This window comes from Pristiophorus japonicus, chromosome 13 (assembly GCF_044704955.1).
Source record: "Pristiophorus japonicus isolate sPriJap1 chromosome 13, sPriJap1.hap1, whole genome shotgun sequence".
Lineage (NCBI taxonomy): Eukaryota > Metazoa > Chordata > Chondrichthyes > Pristiophoridae > Pristiophorus > Pristiophorus japonicus.
Genome location: NC_091989.1, coordinates 19,573,754 through 19,588,411, shown reverse-complemented (window position 1 = coordinate 19,588,411; position 14,658 = coordinate 19,573,754). Strand labels below are relative to the sequence as shown.

Below are 14,658 nucleotides of genomic sequence, written 5' to 3'. Positions count from 1 at the left end.
TATGGTTCTTGGAAGAAGAGCAAAGGAGTTTTCCTGGTGTTCAGACCAAAATCCCTCCTTCAACCAACATCACCAAAAATACTGGTCATTGATTTCATTACTGATCTTCACCACCTACAAGGGCGGCAGGTGTACATGAACGCCATCACCTCCAAATTCCCCGCCGAGTTACACACTATCCTAACTTGGACCTATATCGCTAGTCCTTCTGCGTCGGTAGATTGATCCTGGAACTCCCTACCCAACAACACTGGGAGCACCTTCAATATATGGTCTGCAGCAGTTCAAGAAGTCCCACCGCCACCTTCTCAAGGGTAACTAGAACTGACCAATAAATGTTGGCCTTACCAACCAGCGATGCCCAAAGCCCGAGAATGAATTTGAAAAAGTGCATGCAGCCCATAAAACATAGAAACATAGAAAATGGGTGCGAGAGTAAACCATTCGGCCCTTCGAACTTGCACCACCATTCAATATGATCATGGCTGATCATGCGACTTCAGTACCCTATTCCTGCTTTCTCAGCGCTATCAACAGGCAAGAATTATAGTCCAATGAAACAACACCTGGCACATTTGCACCTGCAAACAAATTACTCTGCTGTTCTTTAATTTGTTAAGACTGCTATATAAAGAAAATAGCACCTCAGTCTGGAAATATTCCCTGAGAAATGCAGTCGCTCCAAATACTTTGTGGAGCAGGTGCTGGAGGGAGGGATCGAAGCACCACAAGTGGGATTTTCTCAAGCGAAGCCCTGCAGTGACTGGCGACGTATGTCAGGCCCAGGTGGTCCAGGCTTCCTCCTCCACAGCTGAAGGCAAGGATACATTGAGCAGCTGTCCCTGTTTACAGACCTCTGATCCTTGGTGCAATTCCATGAGTGAGATTTTACAAGGGCGAACAAGGAGACGGATCATATGCTCATTAAACTGTACACAGCTCTGCTGATTTTCAGAATGGGATTTATTTTTGAAAGTTTAAAAAAAATGATTGAGTTACGCTCAGAGCTCGTGCTCGCTGATATGAATTCCAAGACGACATGGTGCTTTTACATTACGGGAGTGGACTTGGTGGCAAGCACATGGTTCTCCTCCGCAGAGACCTGATGGCTATTATAGACCTAAAAAAATCTGGGTACGGTCGTTCCTGCTGCAGCTGGAAGAACACATGATGGGAACGGTGATTTTCCGACTTGCTGCTGCTGGTGCTGAACCTCACCTGTACCGCCTATCGGAAATTCTGTGCGCACTGCGCACTATTTTCCAAGCATTAACTTCGATGGCCCAAAAACCACAGCCAGACCTTGGCTGAATTTCCAAAAGGTCAGATGAGGTTCCTCGGTGGCAGCGCAAGATCGAACGGTCACTCCCGTGCAGTGGGTCCGCACGCTTGCCCTTTTTTAGCCCGCCAACATTCAGGTGCATGTACAGAGACAGGCATCTGATGACCTGTATTAATAAAGGGAGAGCAACACAAAAAAAGCATTAAATAAAGATGCCTCACAATGACCACAGGTACCTCAAGTAAACCAAACAGAGAACACGTAATGTTTGCTCTACTCCAATATTCAACTCATTCTCTTATAAGTCCTGAAATTACATAGAATTTACAGCACAAAAACATGCCATTCGGCTCAACTGCTCTTTGCCGGCGTTTATTTCACACGAGCCTTCTAACATAAAACGGGGAAGGTGGCTAACAAGGGAAATTAAGGATAGTGTTAAATCCAAGAGGCATATAAATTGGCCAGAAAAAGCAGCAAACCTGAGGACTGGGAGAAACTTAAGAATTCAGCAGAGGAGGACAAAAGGTTTAATTAGGAGGGGAAAATAGAGTATGAGAGGAAGCTTGCCGGGAACATAAAAACTGACTGCAAAAGATTCTGCAGATATGTGAAGAGAAAAATATTAGTGAAGGCAAACATAGGTCCCTTGCAGTCAGAATCAGGTGAATTTATAATGGAGATCAAAGAAATGGCAGACCAATGGAACAAATACTTCGGTTCTGTCTTCACGAAGGAAGACACAAATAACCTTCCAGAAATACTAGGGGACCGCGGGTCTAGTGAGAAGGAGGAACTGAAGAAAATCCTTATTAGGTGGGAAATTGTATTAGGGAAGTTGAAGGGATTGAAGGCCGATAAATCACCGGGGCCTGATAGTCTGTATCCCAGAGTACTTAAGGAAGTGGCCCTAGAAATAGTGGATGCATTGGTGAACATTTTCCAACAATCTATCAACTCTGGTTCCTATGGACTGGAGGGTAGCTAATGTAACACCACTTTTTAAAAAAGAAGGGAGCGAAAATGGGTAATTATAGACCGGTTAACCTGACATCAGTAGTGGGGAAAATGTTCAAATCAATTATTAAAGATGAAATAGCAACACATTTAGAAAGCAGTGACAGGATCGGACCAAGTCAGCAAGGATTTATGAAAGGGAAATCATGCTTGACAAATCTTCTGGAATTTTTTGAGGATGTAACTAGTAGAGTGGACAAGGGAGAACCAGTGGATGTGGTGTATTTGGACTTTCAAAAGGCTTTTGACAAGGTCCCACACAAGAGATTGGTGTGCAAAATTAAAGCACATGGTATTGGGGGTAATGTACTGACGTGGATAGAGAACTGGTTGGCAGACAGGAAGCAGACAGTCGGGACAAACGGGTCCTTTTCAGAATGGCAGGCAGTGACTCGTGGGGTACCGCAGGGCTCAGTGCTGGACCCCAGCTCTTTACACTATACATTAATGATTTAGATGAAGGAATTGAGTGTAATATCTCCAAGTTTGCAGATGGCACTAAGCTGAGTGGTGATGTGAGCCGAGAGGAGGACGCTAAGAGGCTGTAAGGTGACTTGGACAGGTTAGGTGAGTGGGCAAATGTATGGCAGATGCAGTATATTGTGGATAAATGTGAAGTTATCCACTTTGGGAGCAAAAACATGAAGGCAGAATATTATCTGAATGGCGGCAGATTAGGAAAAGGGGAGGTGCAACGAGACCTGGGTGTCATGGTACATCAGTCATTGAAAGTTGGTATGCAGTTACAGCAGGCGATGAAGAAGGCAAATGGTATGCTGGCCTTCATAGCTAGGGGATTTGAGTATAGGAGCAGGGAGGTCTTACTGCAGTTGTACAGGGCCTTGGTGAGGCCTCAGCTGGAATATTATGTTCAGTTTTGGTCTCCTAATCTGAGGAAGGATGTTCTTGCTATTGAGGGAGTGCAGCGAAGGTTCACCAGATTGATTCCCAGGATGGCAGGACTGACATATGAGGAGAGACTGGATCGACTGGGCCTGTATTCACTGGAGTTTAGAATGATGAGGGGATCTCTCAGAAACGTATAAAATTCTGACGGGACTGGACAGGTTAGATGCAGGAAGAATATTCCCGATGTTGGGGAAGTCCAGAACCATAAGAAACAGTCTAAGGATAAGGGGTAAGCCATTTAGGATTGAGATGAGGAGAAACTTCTTCACTCAGAGAGTTGTTAACCTGTGGAATTCCCTGCCGCAGAGAGTTGTTGATGCCAGTTCATTGGATATATTCAAGAGGGAGTTAGATATGGCCCTTATGGCTAAAGGGATCAAAGGGTATGGAGAGAAAGCAGGAAATGGGTACAAAGGTGAATGATCAGCCATGATTTTATTGAATGGTGGTGCAGGCTCGAAGGGCCGAATGGCCTACTCCTGCACCTATTTTCTATGTTTCTCCCACCTTCATCTAATCCTATCTGCATATCCTTCTATTCCTTTCTCCATCATGTATTTCTCTAACTTTCCCTTAAATGCATCTATACTATTCGCTTCAACTACTACCTGTGATGGTGAGTTGCACATTCTCACCACTCTCTGTTGGCTGTTGGATTTATTAGTGGCTACCTTGCGAGGCGGTAGGGGTGAGTGTGGGTTGGGCGTGCGGCTGATTCACTGTATTTTGAAGCAGGTGACTGAGTGGGACAAAAGAGAAGCTGACAGCTGGCATGGGAGGACTTGTTATGGTCAGTGTCTGTGTCAACATTCACCTTGCTTAGATAATCGATCCACTGGCCTGGCCACTGAATTTGGACTCTAAGCTAGGATACCGGTCCCAAAATGAAATCAAAAGTTGTATTTTGGAAGAGATGCTGATATTTAAGTGCACTTTGCTTTCACCATTCGTTCCTTTTGCTACGGAGGGCATCATTTCTGCACTTCTACATTGTGGAATAGAAATTCCTCTGCTTTTCTCGCATAAAAATTGTGCAATCTGAGCTGAGAGGGGCGGTGGGAGGAATCTGAGGTGGAATAAAAACAGAAAGTGCTAGCAACACTCGGCAGGTCAGGCAGCATCTATGGAGAGAGAAAGAGAGTTTACGTTTCCGGTCAATGGCTCTTCATTAGAATTGGAATAGAACCTGATTTTGCTGGTCTCCACCCTTTCTGACCATGGTGCGAAATTCATCTACACATCACCCGCCGCCCCCCCCAATCATGATGCAGGACTGGCGGAATGATGTCCCCTGCCAAATATCTCACCAGCTCTGCCTATCTTATGGTCATGTACCGTACTCACCCTAGAAGAAGGTTAAGTGAGGCCCACAATGATGTTTTCCAATGCAATCCATCCAGCAGTTACCATCAGGTAAGCATCATCAGAATACTTTTTAGGAGTTGTTTTTGATAGGTCCTTACTATACAGTATAAATGCACAAGAGGCCTATGCTTGAGAGAAGGTCAGTCTGTGACCTGTCCTTTATTCCTTAGCACTCCTAGTGATGAAGGTGGGTGGAGCTTCCCCTTTTGTACCTGAAGGCCCAGGTTAGGAGTGTCTCCCGCCTAGTGGTCATTGTTCTCACAGTGTACAACTTAGGTCAAATTAGACATGGGTTACAATGCTGATTGAATAGATGACATCACCTCCCCCCCCAAAGTCTTATTGGGATCACAGGTTGAGTCTCTCTGGTGGTTTACGCTCTCTTGTAGAGCGCCTGAGTTGGGGTTGCGGTTGTTGGGCGCTGGCCTGAGTGTCTGCTGTTTGCGGTGCCTCAGGCCTATCCAGACTGCCCAAAGTGATTGGGCTCTCCTCCACTTGGTTCCGGTGTTCGGTCACCTGTGGAGGAATGAACTCTATCGCTGGAAGCTGAAGTTCAGCGAGTTCATGTGGAGCACGTATACAGTTCATACACCAGGACGCCACCGATAATGATGAAAGTGCTCCTCAATGGCATCCCAGTATCAATGGAGCTAGACACGGGGGCCAGCCAGTCTCTGATGGGTATCAAACAGTTCGAAAAGTTGTGGGTGTCTAAGGCCAGGAGGCCAAAATTATCGCCGATTGACACACAGCTACGGACTTACACAAAGCAGATCAATCCGGTGCTAGGCAGCGCCACAGTAGTTGTGACCCACAAAGATTTGGAGAACAGGTTGTCATTCTGGATTGTCCTGGGGACGGTCCCGCACTACTGGGGAGGAGTTGGCTTGCTGTCATGAACTGGAAATGGGGCGATGTCAATGCAATTTCCTCTGTGGAGCGAGTATCATGCTCACAGATCCTGGACAAATTTAACTCACTATTTCAACCTGGCATTGGCACTTTCATGGGGGCCAAGGTAGTGATTCACATAAACCCGGACGCCAGGCCAGTATACCACAAGGCTAGAGCGGTGCAGTACATGATGCGGGAAATGATAGAAGGCGAATTGGACCGCCTGCTGAGGGAAGGCATCATCTCGCCAGTCGAATTCAGTGACTGGGCGAGCCCGATTGTGCCGGTGCTCAAGGCAGATGGGTCGGTCAGGATATGTGGTGATTACAAGGCCACCATCAATCGGGTGTCACTCCAAGACCAGTACCCGCTACTGAGAGCGGAGGACCTCTTTGCGGTGGCAAACTTTTTTCAAAATTGGACCTGACCTCAACTTACATGACCCAGGAGCTGGCGAGTGAGTCGAAGAAGCTGACTACCATCACGACACACAAGGGGTTGTTTGAGTACAACAGATGTCCGTTTGGCATTCGCTCGGCCGCCGCGATCTTCCAACGAAATATGGAAAGCCTCCTCAAGTCGATTCCAGGGACGGTGGTTTTTCAGGACGACATCCTCATCACGGGTTACGATACTGAAGAACACCTTCGCAATCTGGAGATGCTACGCAGACTGGACCGGGTAGGGCTGCGACTGAAAAAGGCGAAGTGCGTCTTTCTAGCTCCAGAGGTAGAATTCCTGGGGATGAAGGTTGCAGCAGACGGGATCAGCCCTACTGCGTCCAAGACGGAAGCGATCCAGAGAGCATCCAGACCCCGTAACACGACGGAGCTGCGTTCGTTCCTGGGGCTCCTGAACTATTTTGGTAACTTTCTTCCCAAATTGAGCATGCTGCTAGAGCCGCTACACATGCTCCTACGCAAAGGTCGCGAATGGGTCTGCGGGGACAGCCAGGAAAGGGCTTTTAATAATGCACGCAATTTGTTATGTTCCAACACACTGTTAACACTATACGACCCATGTAAGAAACTTGTGTTAACGTACGATGCGTCATCCTATGGTGTCGAGTGTGTGTTGCAACATGTCAATGTCAAAGGTCAGATTATACATGGGTTACAATGCTGGTTGAATACATGACAGTTTTCTTAAGACTTTCTTCTCTTTTCACCCATAACAGCCCAATTTCCCCGAGAGGTGACCCAAATGCGGAATTTGCAACTTAGTATTTTGATCACTAAGCGCCATTAACTCCTCCACATAGCACTGCATGTGTTGCCAGTCTTGTGAATACTGCATCATTTATAAAATGGCATTTTCCAATAGATGCACTGTAAAATCTCATTCATGCCAGTAAACCATTAGTTTTGCATTAATGTCAATTGGGACTCTGCAATATTCCAAGAATGTTTGGAGTTCAGGGCAAGGGGTACATGCTTGGACAGGGACCAATTTACAGAGCATCAGAGGCATCAGAGTGCTGGAGAAATCACCCTCTACATCAAGAAGAAGCTCCCAGAAAGGTGCATAAGAAAACAATAGCTAAGAAGCTCCTCCAGGCCTCTGAGATCTCTGCAGGCCTCCGATTCTGGCATCTTGAGCATCCTCACTTTTCATCGCTCCACCATTGACAGCCATGCCTTCAACTGCCTGGTCCCTAAGCTCTGGAATTCCCTCCCTAAACCTCTCCGCCTCTCTCCTTGAAGTCGCTCCCGAAAACCTACCTCTATGACCACCTGTTCCAAAAACTCCTGATGCAGCTCGGTGTCAAATTTTGTCTGATAATGCTATTGCGAAGCACCTTGGGGTGTTTTCACTATATTAAAGCCGCTATATAAATGCACATTGTTATTGCTGGTGGAGACAGAGGGGTAGAAACAGTTAAATAAAAAGCAAAGTACTAATAACAGAACTTTTAATGTCGGCATTGTGGAGGGATTTTTAAATCTGGAGTTAATAAACTATCATTTCAATGTACAGACGGCTTGCTTTGGGCTATCTGGGAGCTCAGCTGCTGTTCGCCCTGATGGAATTGGAGGCAGAATGGGCTTGATGTTCAATCCAAGTCGAGGAGTAGGAAACTGTAGACTTTGGGATGAAAGCAACACGGATGCAGGCGGTAGTTCTTTAGTGGGCTCTGTCCTTGCTTCCTCTGGAGTGTGAAGAGAATCCAGTTCGCCTGCAATGCATCAAAACAAACTTTTGAACATAATTTAATAACTGCCCGCCCAAAAGCAAAAAAAAGTTTTGGTGAACTTGTTCAAACGTCACACCACTCCCTCTTCCTCTGCTGTCCCTCCCTCCCCTCCCCACACCTGCAAGCATATAGATTTCTATTTACTATTGACACTGAAAATGATTCAGCTCTAGCCTTGGTGCAGCAGTGGATTAGACATTAAAATTGGATCTCAAAGATTTGGATGAAGATTCAGCCCAGTTGGATGGGATCACAAAGTCAATATAGAGAAGGAAGACCATTTGGCTTACTTCAGCTCATCTACACAGAAAGGGCCTACTGTCCCTCCCCTCCGCCTATCATGGCCTCCAATTGTTCCTTAAATGGAGTCAAGGCATTAATCTCCACTGCTCTTTCCAGAGGTCCATTCCATGTATTCGGTGTTGACGAGGTGCAGAAGAGATTTACTAGAATGGTACCAGGGATGAGGGACTTCAATTATGTGGAGAGACTGGAGAAGCTGGGATTGTTCGCCATAGAGCAGAAAAGGTTGAGGAGATTTGATAGAGGTGTTCAAAATCATGAATAGTTTCGATAGAGTAAATAAAGAGAAACTGTTCCCAGTAGCAGAAGGGTTCTAACCAGAGGACACAGATTTAAGGTGATTGGCAAAAGAACCAGAGGCGACATGAGAACATTTTTTTTAAACGCAGTGAGTTGTTGTGATCTGGAATGCTCTGCCTGAAAGGGTGGTTGAAGCAGATTCAATAGTAACTTTCAAAGGGGAATTGGGAAAATACTTGACGGGAAAGGAAAACTTTCACGGGGCTATGGGGAAAGAGCAGGGGAGTGAGACTAATTAGATAGCTCTACCAAAAAGCCGGCAGCCATGATGGGCCGAATGGTCTCCTTCTGTGCTCTATCGTTCTGTGATTCTATGGTAACAGCCTCAACATTGGGTCAGGTAGCCTTACTGTCCCATTAACACCAGAGTTCCGCTGCCGCCATGTATAAGGGGGCCTGCCATTGGTCGGCCAAACCGCCTGCCCGTTTCTGGCAGTAGGTCCTTTTAATAAACAAATCTGAATCCTACAACGTACATAGGACCCCATTACCATTTTAGGACAGAATTGAGCCAAGCAGGCGCCGCACACACTCCGACCAGTTTTACTGGAGAGCTCCTCTCGACCCCACAAAAATAATCTGGGCAGCTGCCCAAAAAGCAGTACTTGAAAAGAGTAGCGGATAAGATGAGGTAACAAAGACGTATTTATTAGGCAATGCCCAGTTTGGGGTTTAAAAACCTTGGAGATTTTAGGAGGGAGGGAAGACTAGAAGGTAGGGACTTTACCGATTTGATGTACAGGTACTGGGAAAGAAGGAGTTAAGAGTAGCAGACTGTGCAAGAAGTCTTGATTTTAATAGTGCAGACACTTAAGAATGCTGGGAAGAGGAAGAGCACCACGGTCGAGGAGGAGGAACAAGCGGTAAAATGTCAGAAGGGCAATGCCCAAAGTGGTATTGATTAAATTAAGTAGTTATGGAGAGCTGGGAGGTTGGAGCTCACGTACGAATTGCCTGTCAGACAACAAGCTATTTCTTGTATTCTTTCCAGAGAATGACAGAATAACATCATATGGATTGGGTTGAAGAGAGGGAAGACAACTTCTAAGTGACTTTCTGACATACCATCTGTCAGCCCAACACTTAAGTGATGGAGAGGTTCTTGGCTGCAACAATTCCGCTCTCCTAGAGGTGTTCTGAACATAAGATGAGCTAAAATAAGTCAGCTTTTTTCCTACATTCTCTCGTATTTTTTTTAAAAAAGGATTTTTTTAAAATCTATATTTTAAAAAATGTAGACAAAATAAAAATAATTGAAAAACAAAAATTCCCTGGATTCTGGGGAGGTACCAGCAGATTGGAAAGCTGCAAATATAACGCCCCTATTTAAAAAAGGAGGCAGACAAAAAGCAGGAAACTACCAGTTAGCATAACATCTGTGGTTGGGAAAATGTTGAGGTCCATTATTAAAGAAGCAGTAGCAGGACATTTGGAAAAGCAAAATTCGGCCAGGCAGAGTCAGCATGGATTTATGAAGGGGAAGTCATGTTTGACAAATTTGCTGGAGTTCTTCGAGGATGTAACGAACAGGGTGGATAAAGGGGAACCAGTGGATGTGGTGTATTTGGACTTCCAGATGCATTTGATAAGGTGCCACATAAAAGGTTACTGCACAAGATAAAAGTTCACGGGGTTGGGGGTAATATATTAGCATGGATAGAGGATTGGCTAACTAACAGAGATCAGAGAGTTGGGATAAATGGTTCATTCGCTGGTTGGCAACCAGTAACTAGTGAGGTACCGCAGGGATCAGTGCTGGGACCCCAACTATTTACAATCTATATTAACGACTTGGAAGAAGGGACTGAGTGTAACGTAGCCAAGTTTGCTGATGATACAAAGATGGGAGGAAAAGCAATATGTGAGGACACAAAAAATCTGCAAAAGGACATAGGCAGGCTAAGTGAGTGGGCAAAAATTTGGCAGATGGAGTATAATGTTGGAAAGTGTGAGGTCATGCACTTTGGCAGAAAAAAATCAAAGAGCAAGTTATTATTTAAATGGAGAAAGATTGCAAAGTGCTGCAGTACAGCGGGACCTGGGGGTCCTGGTGCATGAAACGCAAAAGGATAGTATGCAGGTACAGCAAGTGATCAGTGGTATCTTGGCCTTTATTGCAAAGGGGATGGAGTATAAAAGCAGTGAAGTCTTGCTACAGCTATACAAGGTATTGGTGAGGCCACACCTGGAATACTGTGTGCAGTTTTGATTTCCATATTTAAGGAAGGATATACTTGCTTTGGAGGCAGTTCAGAGAAGGTTCACTAGATTGATTCCGGGGATGAGGGGGTTGATTTATGAGGAAAGGTTGAGTAGGTTGGGCCTCTACTCATTGGAATTCAGAAGAATGAGAGGTGATCTTATCGAAATGTATAAGATTATCAGGGGGCTTGACAAGGTGGATGAAGAGAGGATGTTTCCACTGATGGGGGAGACTAGAACTCAAGGGCATGATCTTAGAATAAGGGGCCGTCCATTTAAAACAGAGATGAGAAATTTCTTTTCTCAGAGGATTATGGAATTCGCTGCCTCAGAGAGCTGTGGAAGCTGGGACATTGAATAAATTTAAGACAGAAATAGACAGTTTCTTAAACGATAAGGGGATAAAGGGGTTATGGGGAGCGGGCGAGGAAGTGGAGCTAAGTCCATGATCAGATCAGCCATGATCTTATTGAATGGCGGAGCAGTCTCGAGGGGCCATATGGCCTACTTCTGTTCCGATTTCTTATGTTGATGCTTTGAAAATCCCAGACCATTTCTCTTTTTCGCCCTCCCTTGATTCCTCCCACCCTGCCTTCTAGCTACCTCCACTGTAGTGAGTAAACAAACATTCCAGTGTTTTCCTCAATCCTGACATACCCAGGTTAGTCACAAATTGTAATGCCTGAAAGGCAAGTTCCACAGAGGAGTCAGTGTCTTGATCCACATTCTTAGTCTTTTCCGAAAATGAATCTGATGACAACGATGATGCTTCAAAAGTGTGATGGGTTGCTTCCGAACTGGTGGAGAAAGCAGTAACAAGGTTAGTGGCCAGGGACTGCATGAAAGTAGTCATCGGTATCTCTATTGTACAAGAGCAAAAGCACTAAAATATTAGGAGAGCCCAACCTTCATTTGGGTTTGGAAAGAGCGTGGACTGATGGTCTCCTGTCTGCCAACTGGAAGGGTCCTAAGCATCTTAGGTGGTGCATTCACCCACAGAGCCATTGGGGCTTCAGATTTCTCCCCACCCTGGAAGAAATTTGCTTTCAAAAAAATGTTGGATCAATAGCATCAAAGGGAGAATTTCAAGAGATGTGCCTTGTAGGAGCGATTACTCTGCGGTCCTGGTTCCAGTGGCTATACAAAAACATGAAAATCCACCAAAGTATTTGAAATACATAGCAGGCCCATCAGCAGCTGAACACAGAAAAAGCTTAGTTCATCATCATCATAGGCAGTCCTTCGGAATCGAGGAAGACTTACTTCCACTCTAAACACGAGTCCTTAGATGGCTGAACAGTCCAATACGAGAACCACAGTCCCTGCCACAGGTGGGACATATAGTCGTTGAGGGAAGGGGTGGGTGGGATTGGTTTGCCGCACGCTTTTTCCGCTGCCTGCGCTTGATTTCTGCATGCTCTCCTCGAGGTGCTGAGTGCCCTCCCGGATGCACTTCCTCTACTTAGGGCGGTTTTGGTTCAATGTTTGTGTTGAGACATTGGAGGTAGTTTTCCCTTTCACTGTTTGGGCTCTAAACTGGCCGTTATCCACCCGAATTTCATTTCCATCCGCCAGCTTACTGCCCAAGTGGCGAAGGTGAAAATGACCTCACTGTGTATCAGAACCAGTACTGAGGAAGATTTTCTACTCAAAACATTAACCCAGCTCTTTTGATTTCAGATGGTGACAAGTTGGTTATGTTTCTTCAGCATTTTAAGCTGGAAGTAAACCTATGCTTCCTAGATTCTGGTAAAGTGCTGTGTGTGCTTCCTGTTATACCACAATTATTATGTCCATAATGTACTTATGAATTACTCCACGAGGCAATGTGTTGTACTCAAACTGTAGTGACCTTGGTCCTTTATTCCAAACTCCAGAGTGAGGCAGCCGCATGGTGGCTCCCCTTTTATACAGCCTCTGCCACCAGGGTAGGAAATCCCGGTCTCCACCAGTTGCACCCTCTAGTGGTGCCAGCATGTATATACACAGTGTAAACCTTATTGATAGAACATCAGGTAAACAAGCCTCCACTTTATGCAACTATACAGTGACTACACAGAGAGTATATCTATAGTCTGTATATATAACAACATATCCTAAGTATAAGTAAGTGATTTATTCTAAACACAAGGGTGCAATTTATACCCTTTTATAACTTCTAATTTGTTGATGCCTTTTCATTGAAGCCAAGAGAACAATTACTAAAAAAAGGGACAGAAATTTAAACTGATATGTGATTTCTAACTGGGACATCTAAATGTACTGATTTGTTGGGGTGCATTACAAATGTAGCATCAGTGCAAAGTGGTGTAAATGCAGCCTGAAACCAGGTCAAGAACAGACACCAGAACAAAATGGAGTGAGACTCTAAGGGGAAGGCGGTTTTGGGTCTGAACATCCAATTTCTTCAGCACAAGATTAACGTTGATGTGAAGCTGAAACAGCCGTGCACTGATGCTAAACGTGTAACTTTATGTGCTGTTTTTGAAATAAAGCTATTTATTTTAAATATAGAGCAGAAAAATGCAGTTTGAAGGAGCACATCACAAGGACAGCTATTCTCACAAAGGTTGAAATTGTAGAGTCTGTCAAAAGTGGCTGAAATGATTTAGCCACGGATTTTGTTTAGGATAAATGTGGGTCATTCTGATGTGTCTGATTAAGGAGCATTTCCTAGTTTTTTGGTTGAAGTGGCTTTTATTAAATCTTTGCATATTTATTGAAAATGCTCACAGCAAAATAAGTAAAATTGAAGCAACATACATATTATTGCATAAACAACATACAGAGATATAGATGTGAAGGACAAGTCAAGAGTGGGACGGTATAACCTCTGCACACCTGAGCTGTCATGGTTTACACACTACTGACCTCCCTATCTTCACTCCCATTATATCACCAGAATATATATGGTTTATAAGTGTATCCCAAAAATGGAGATCTTGTTTGAGCTTGTTTTAAGGATCATTGTAATCCAAGATTGACTGAGAAAGAACTAATTTTATTAATGTGTAAACCAGATTTACACAGAGCAACTCAGCCTGGTTGCCTAATTGTCATTTTGTCAGTTACTGATTGATCGCTAATTGCATACTATTTTGTACTTGTACAAGATCTTGGTTAGGCCCCAATTACAATACTGTGTCCAGTTTTGGTCTCCTCATATGGTGGATGATATTGAGGCTTTTGAGAGGAAGGCCACAAGATTAATTCCCAGTTTAAAGCATCATAGTTATGGAGGCTAAAATTTTGGCCTCACTGGGTCCGTATGAAGTGCGTATGAAGGCCTCACAAAAGCCGGTTTTCGGGGCTTTTCCGATCTATTAAGATTTCTCTTGACAGATCCTCTGCATCCCTGGGGGAAAGACATTTGCGCGGGAGCGATTGGGCTATTTGCCCAACTCATGCCCAGCAAATGTCCTTCAAACTCGTACGCCTGGTGAAAGCAGGTGCATAGACTACTTATACCAACATAAGAGTTTTAAAACATATAAAAATGTAATTTAAATACATATTTTTATAGTAAAAACCCTGTCCATTAAGGTAAGTTTATTTTAAACCCTATTAAAACACATTAAAAATAATTCCAAAAAATATATTTTTTTCTAAAACATTTAATTAACTTTAATTTCAATTAATTTTAAACATGTGTGGTGTTTTTTTTTTATTTATTATATTGTGTTTCTTGTTTTAGAGGTTTATTCTCATTGATAATAATGGGAACTTGTAAAAACGGAGTTCCCATTATTATCAATGAGAATACTGCACCGTGATTGGTGGTCCAGGCCCACGTGACTCCAGCTTTTTCGTACGTACAGGGAAATCATGTCCCAGTATGCTACGCATGGAATGAAGCCCTCCGACCGGAATTGACGGCGCCTCTGGGACCACCAGGTATTTTCACAAAAAAATTTGGGGTCAGAGGCGCTCGTCCGAAGGAAGCCTCCAACCAGAATTTTAGGCCCATGAATAAGATAGGCTCAAAGAGCTGGGACTTTAAAGAAGCACAAATTTCAGGGTGATTTCCTCAAGGTTTATAAGACGATGAAGGGACTACATCGTACTTGTGTGGACAGTTTATGTCAAGTTACGTAAAGGCAGAACTAGGTTAGATGTTAGGAGGTGGTTCTTTTCCCTGAGAATAGTGGACCCATGGAGCACACTATCGGCTCGTATGATGAACACTCGTATG

The 14,658-nt window shown here is 44.3% G+C and overlaps 1 protein-coding gene across 2 annotated transcripts in view; it reads right to left on the bottom strand.

The window, feature by feature from the left end:
• Positions 1–7,362: 7,362 nt before the first annotated feature.
• The window catches only part of lrguk (leucine-rich repeats and guanylate kinase domain containing), a 161,564-nt gene continuing 154,268 nt past the window's right edge, over positions 7,363–14,658 (bottom strand). For both annotated transcript variants that reach the window (XM_070897192.1, XM_070897193.1), the window contains 2 exons: positions 11,124–11,263; positions 7,363–7,643 (listed from right to left, as the gene is read on the bottom strand). In XM_070897192.1, coding sequence (XP_070753293.1) covers positions 7,429–7,643; positions 11,124–11,263 — 355 coding nt within the window. In that variant the 3' untranslated portion in view covers positions 7,363–7,428. The remainder of the gene's footprint in view (positions 7,644–11,123; positions 11,264–14,658) is intronic.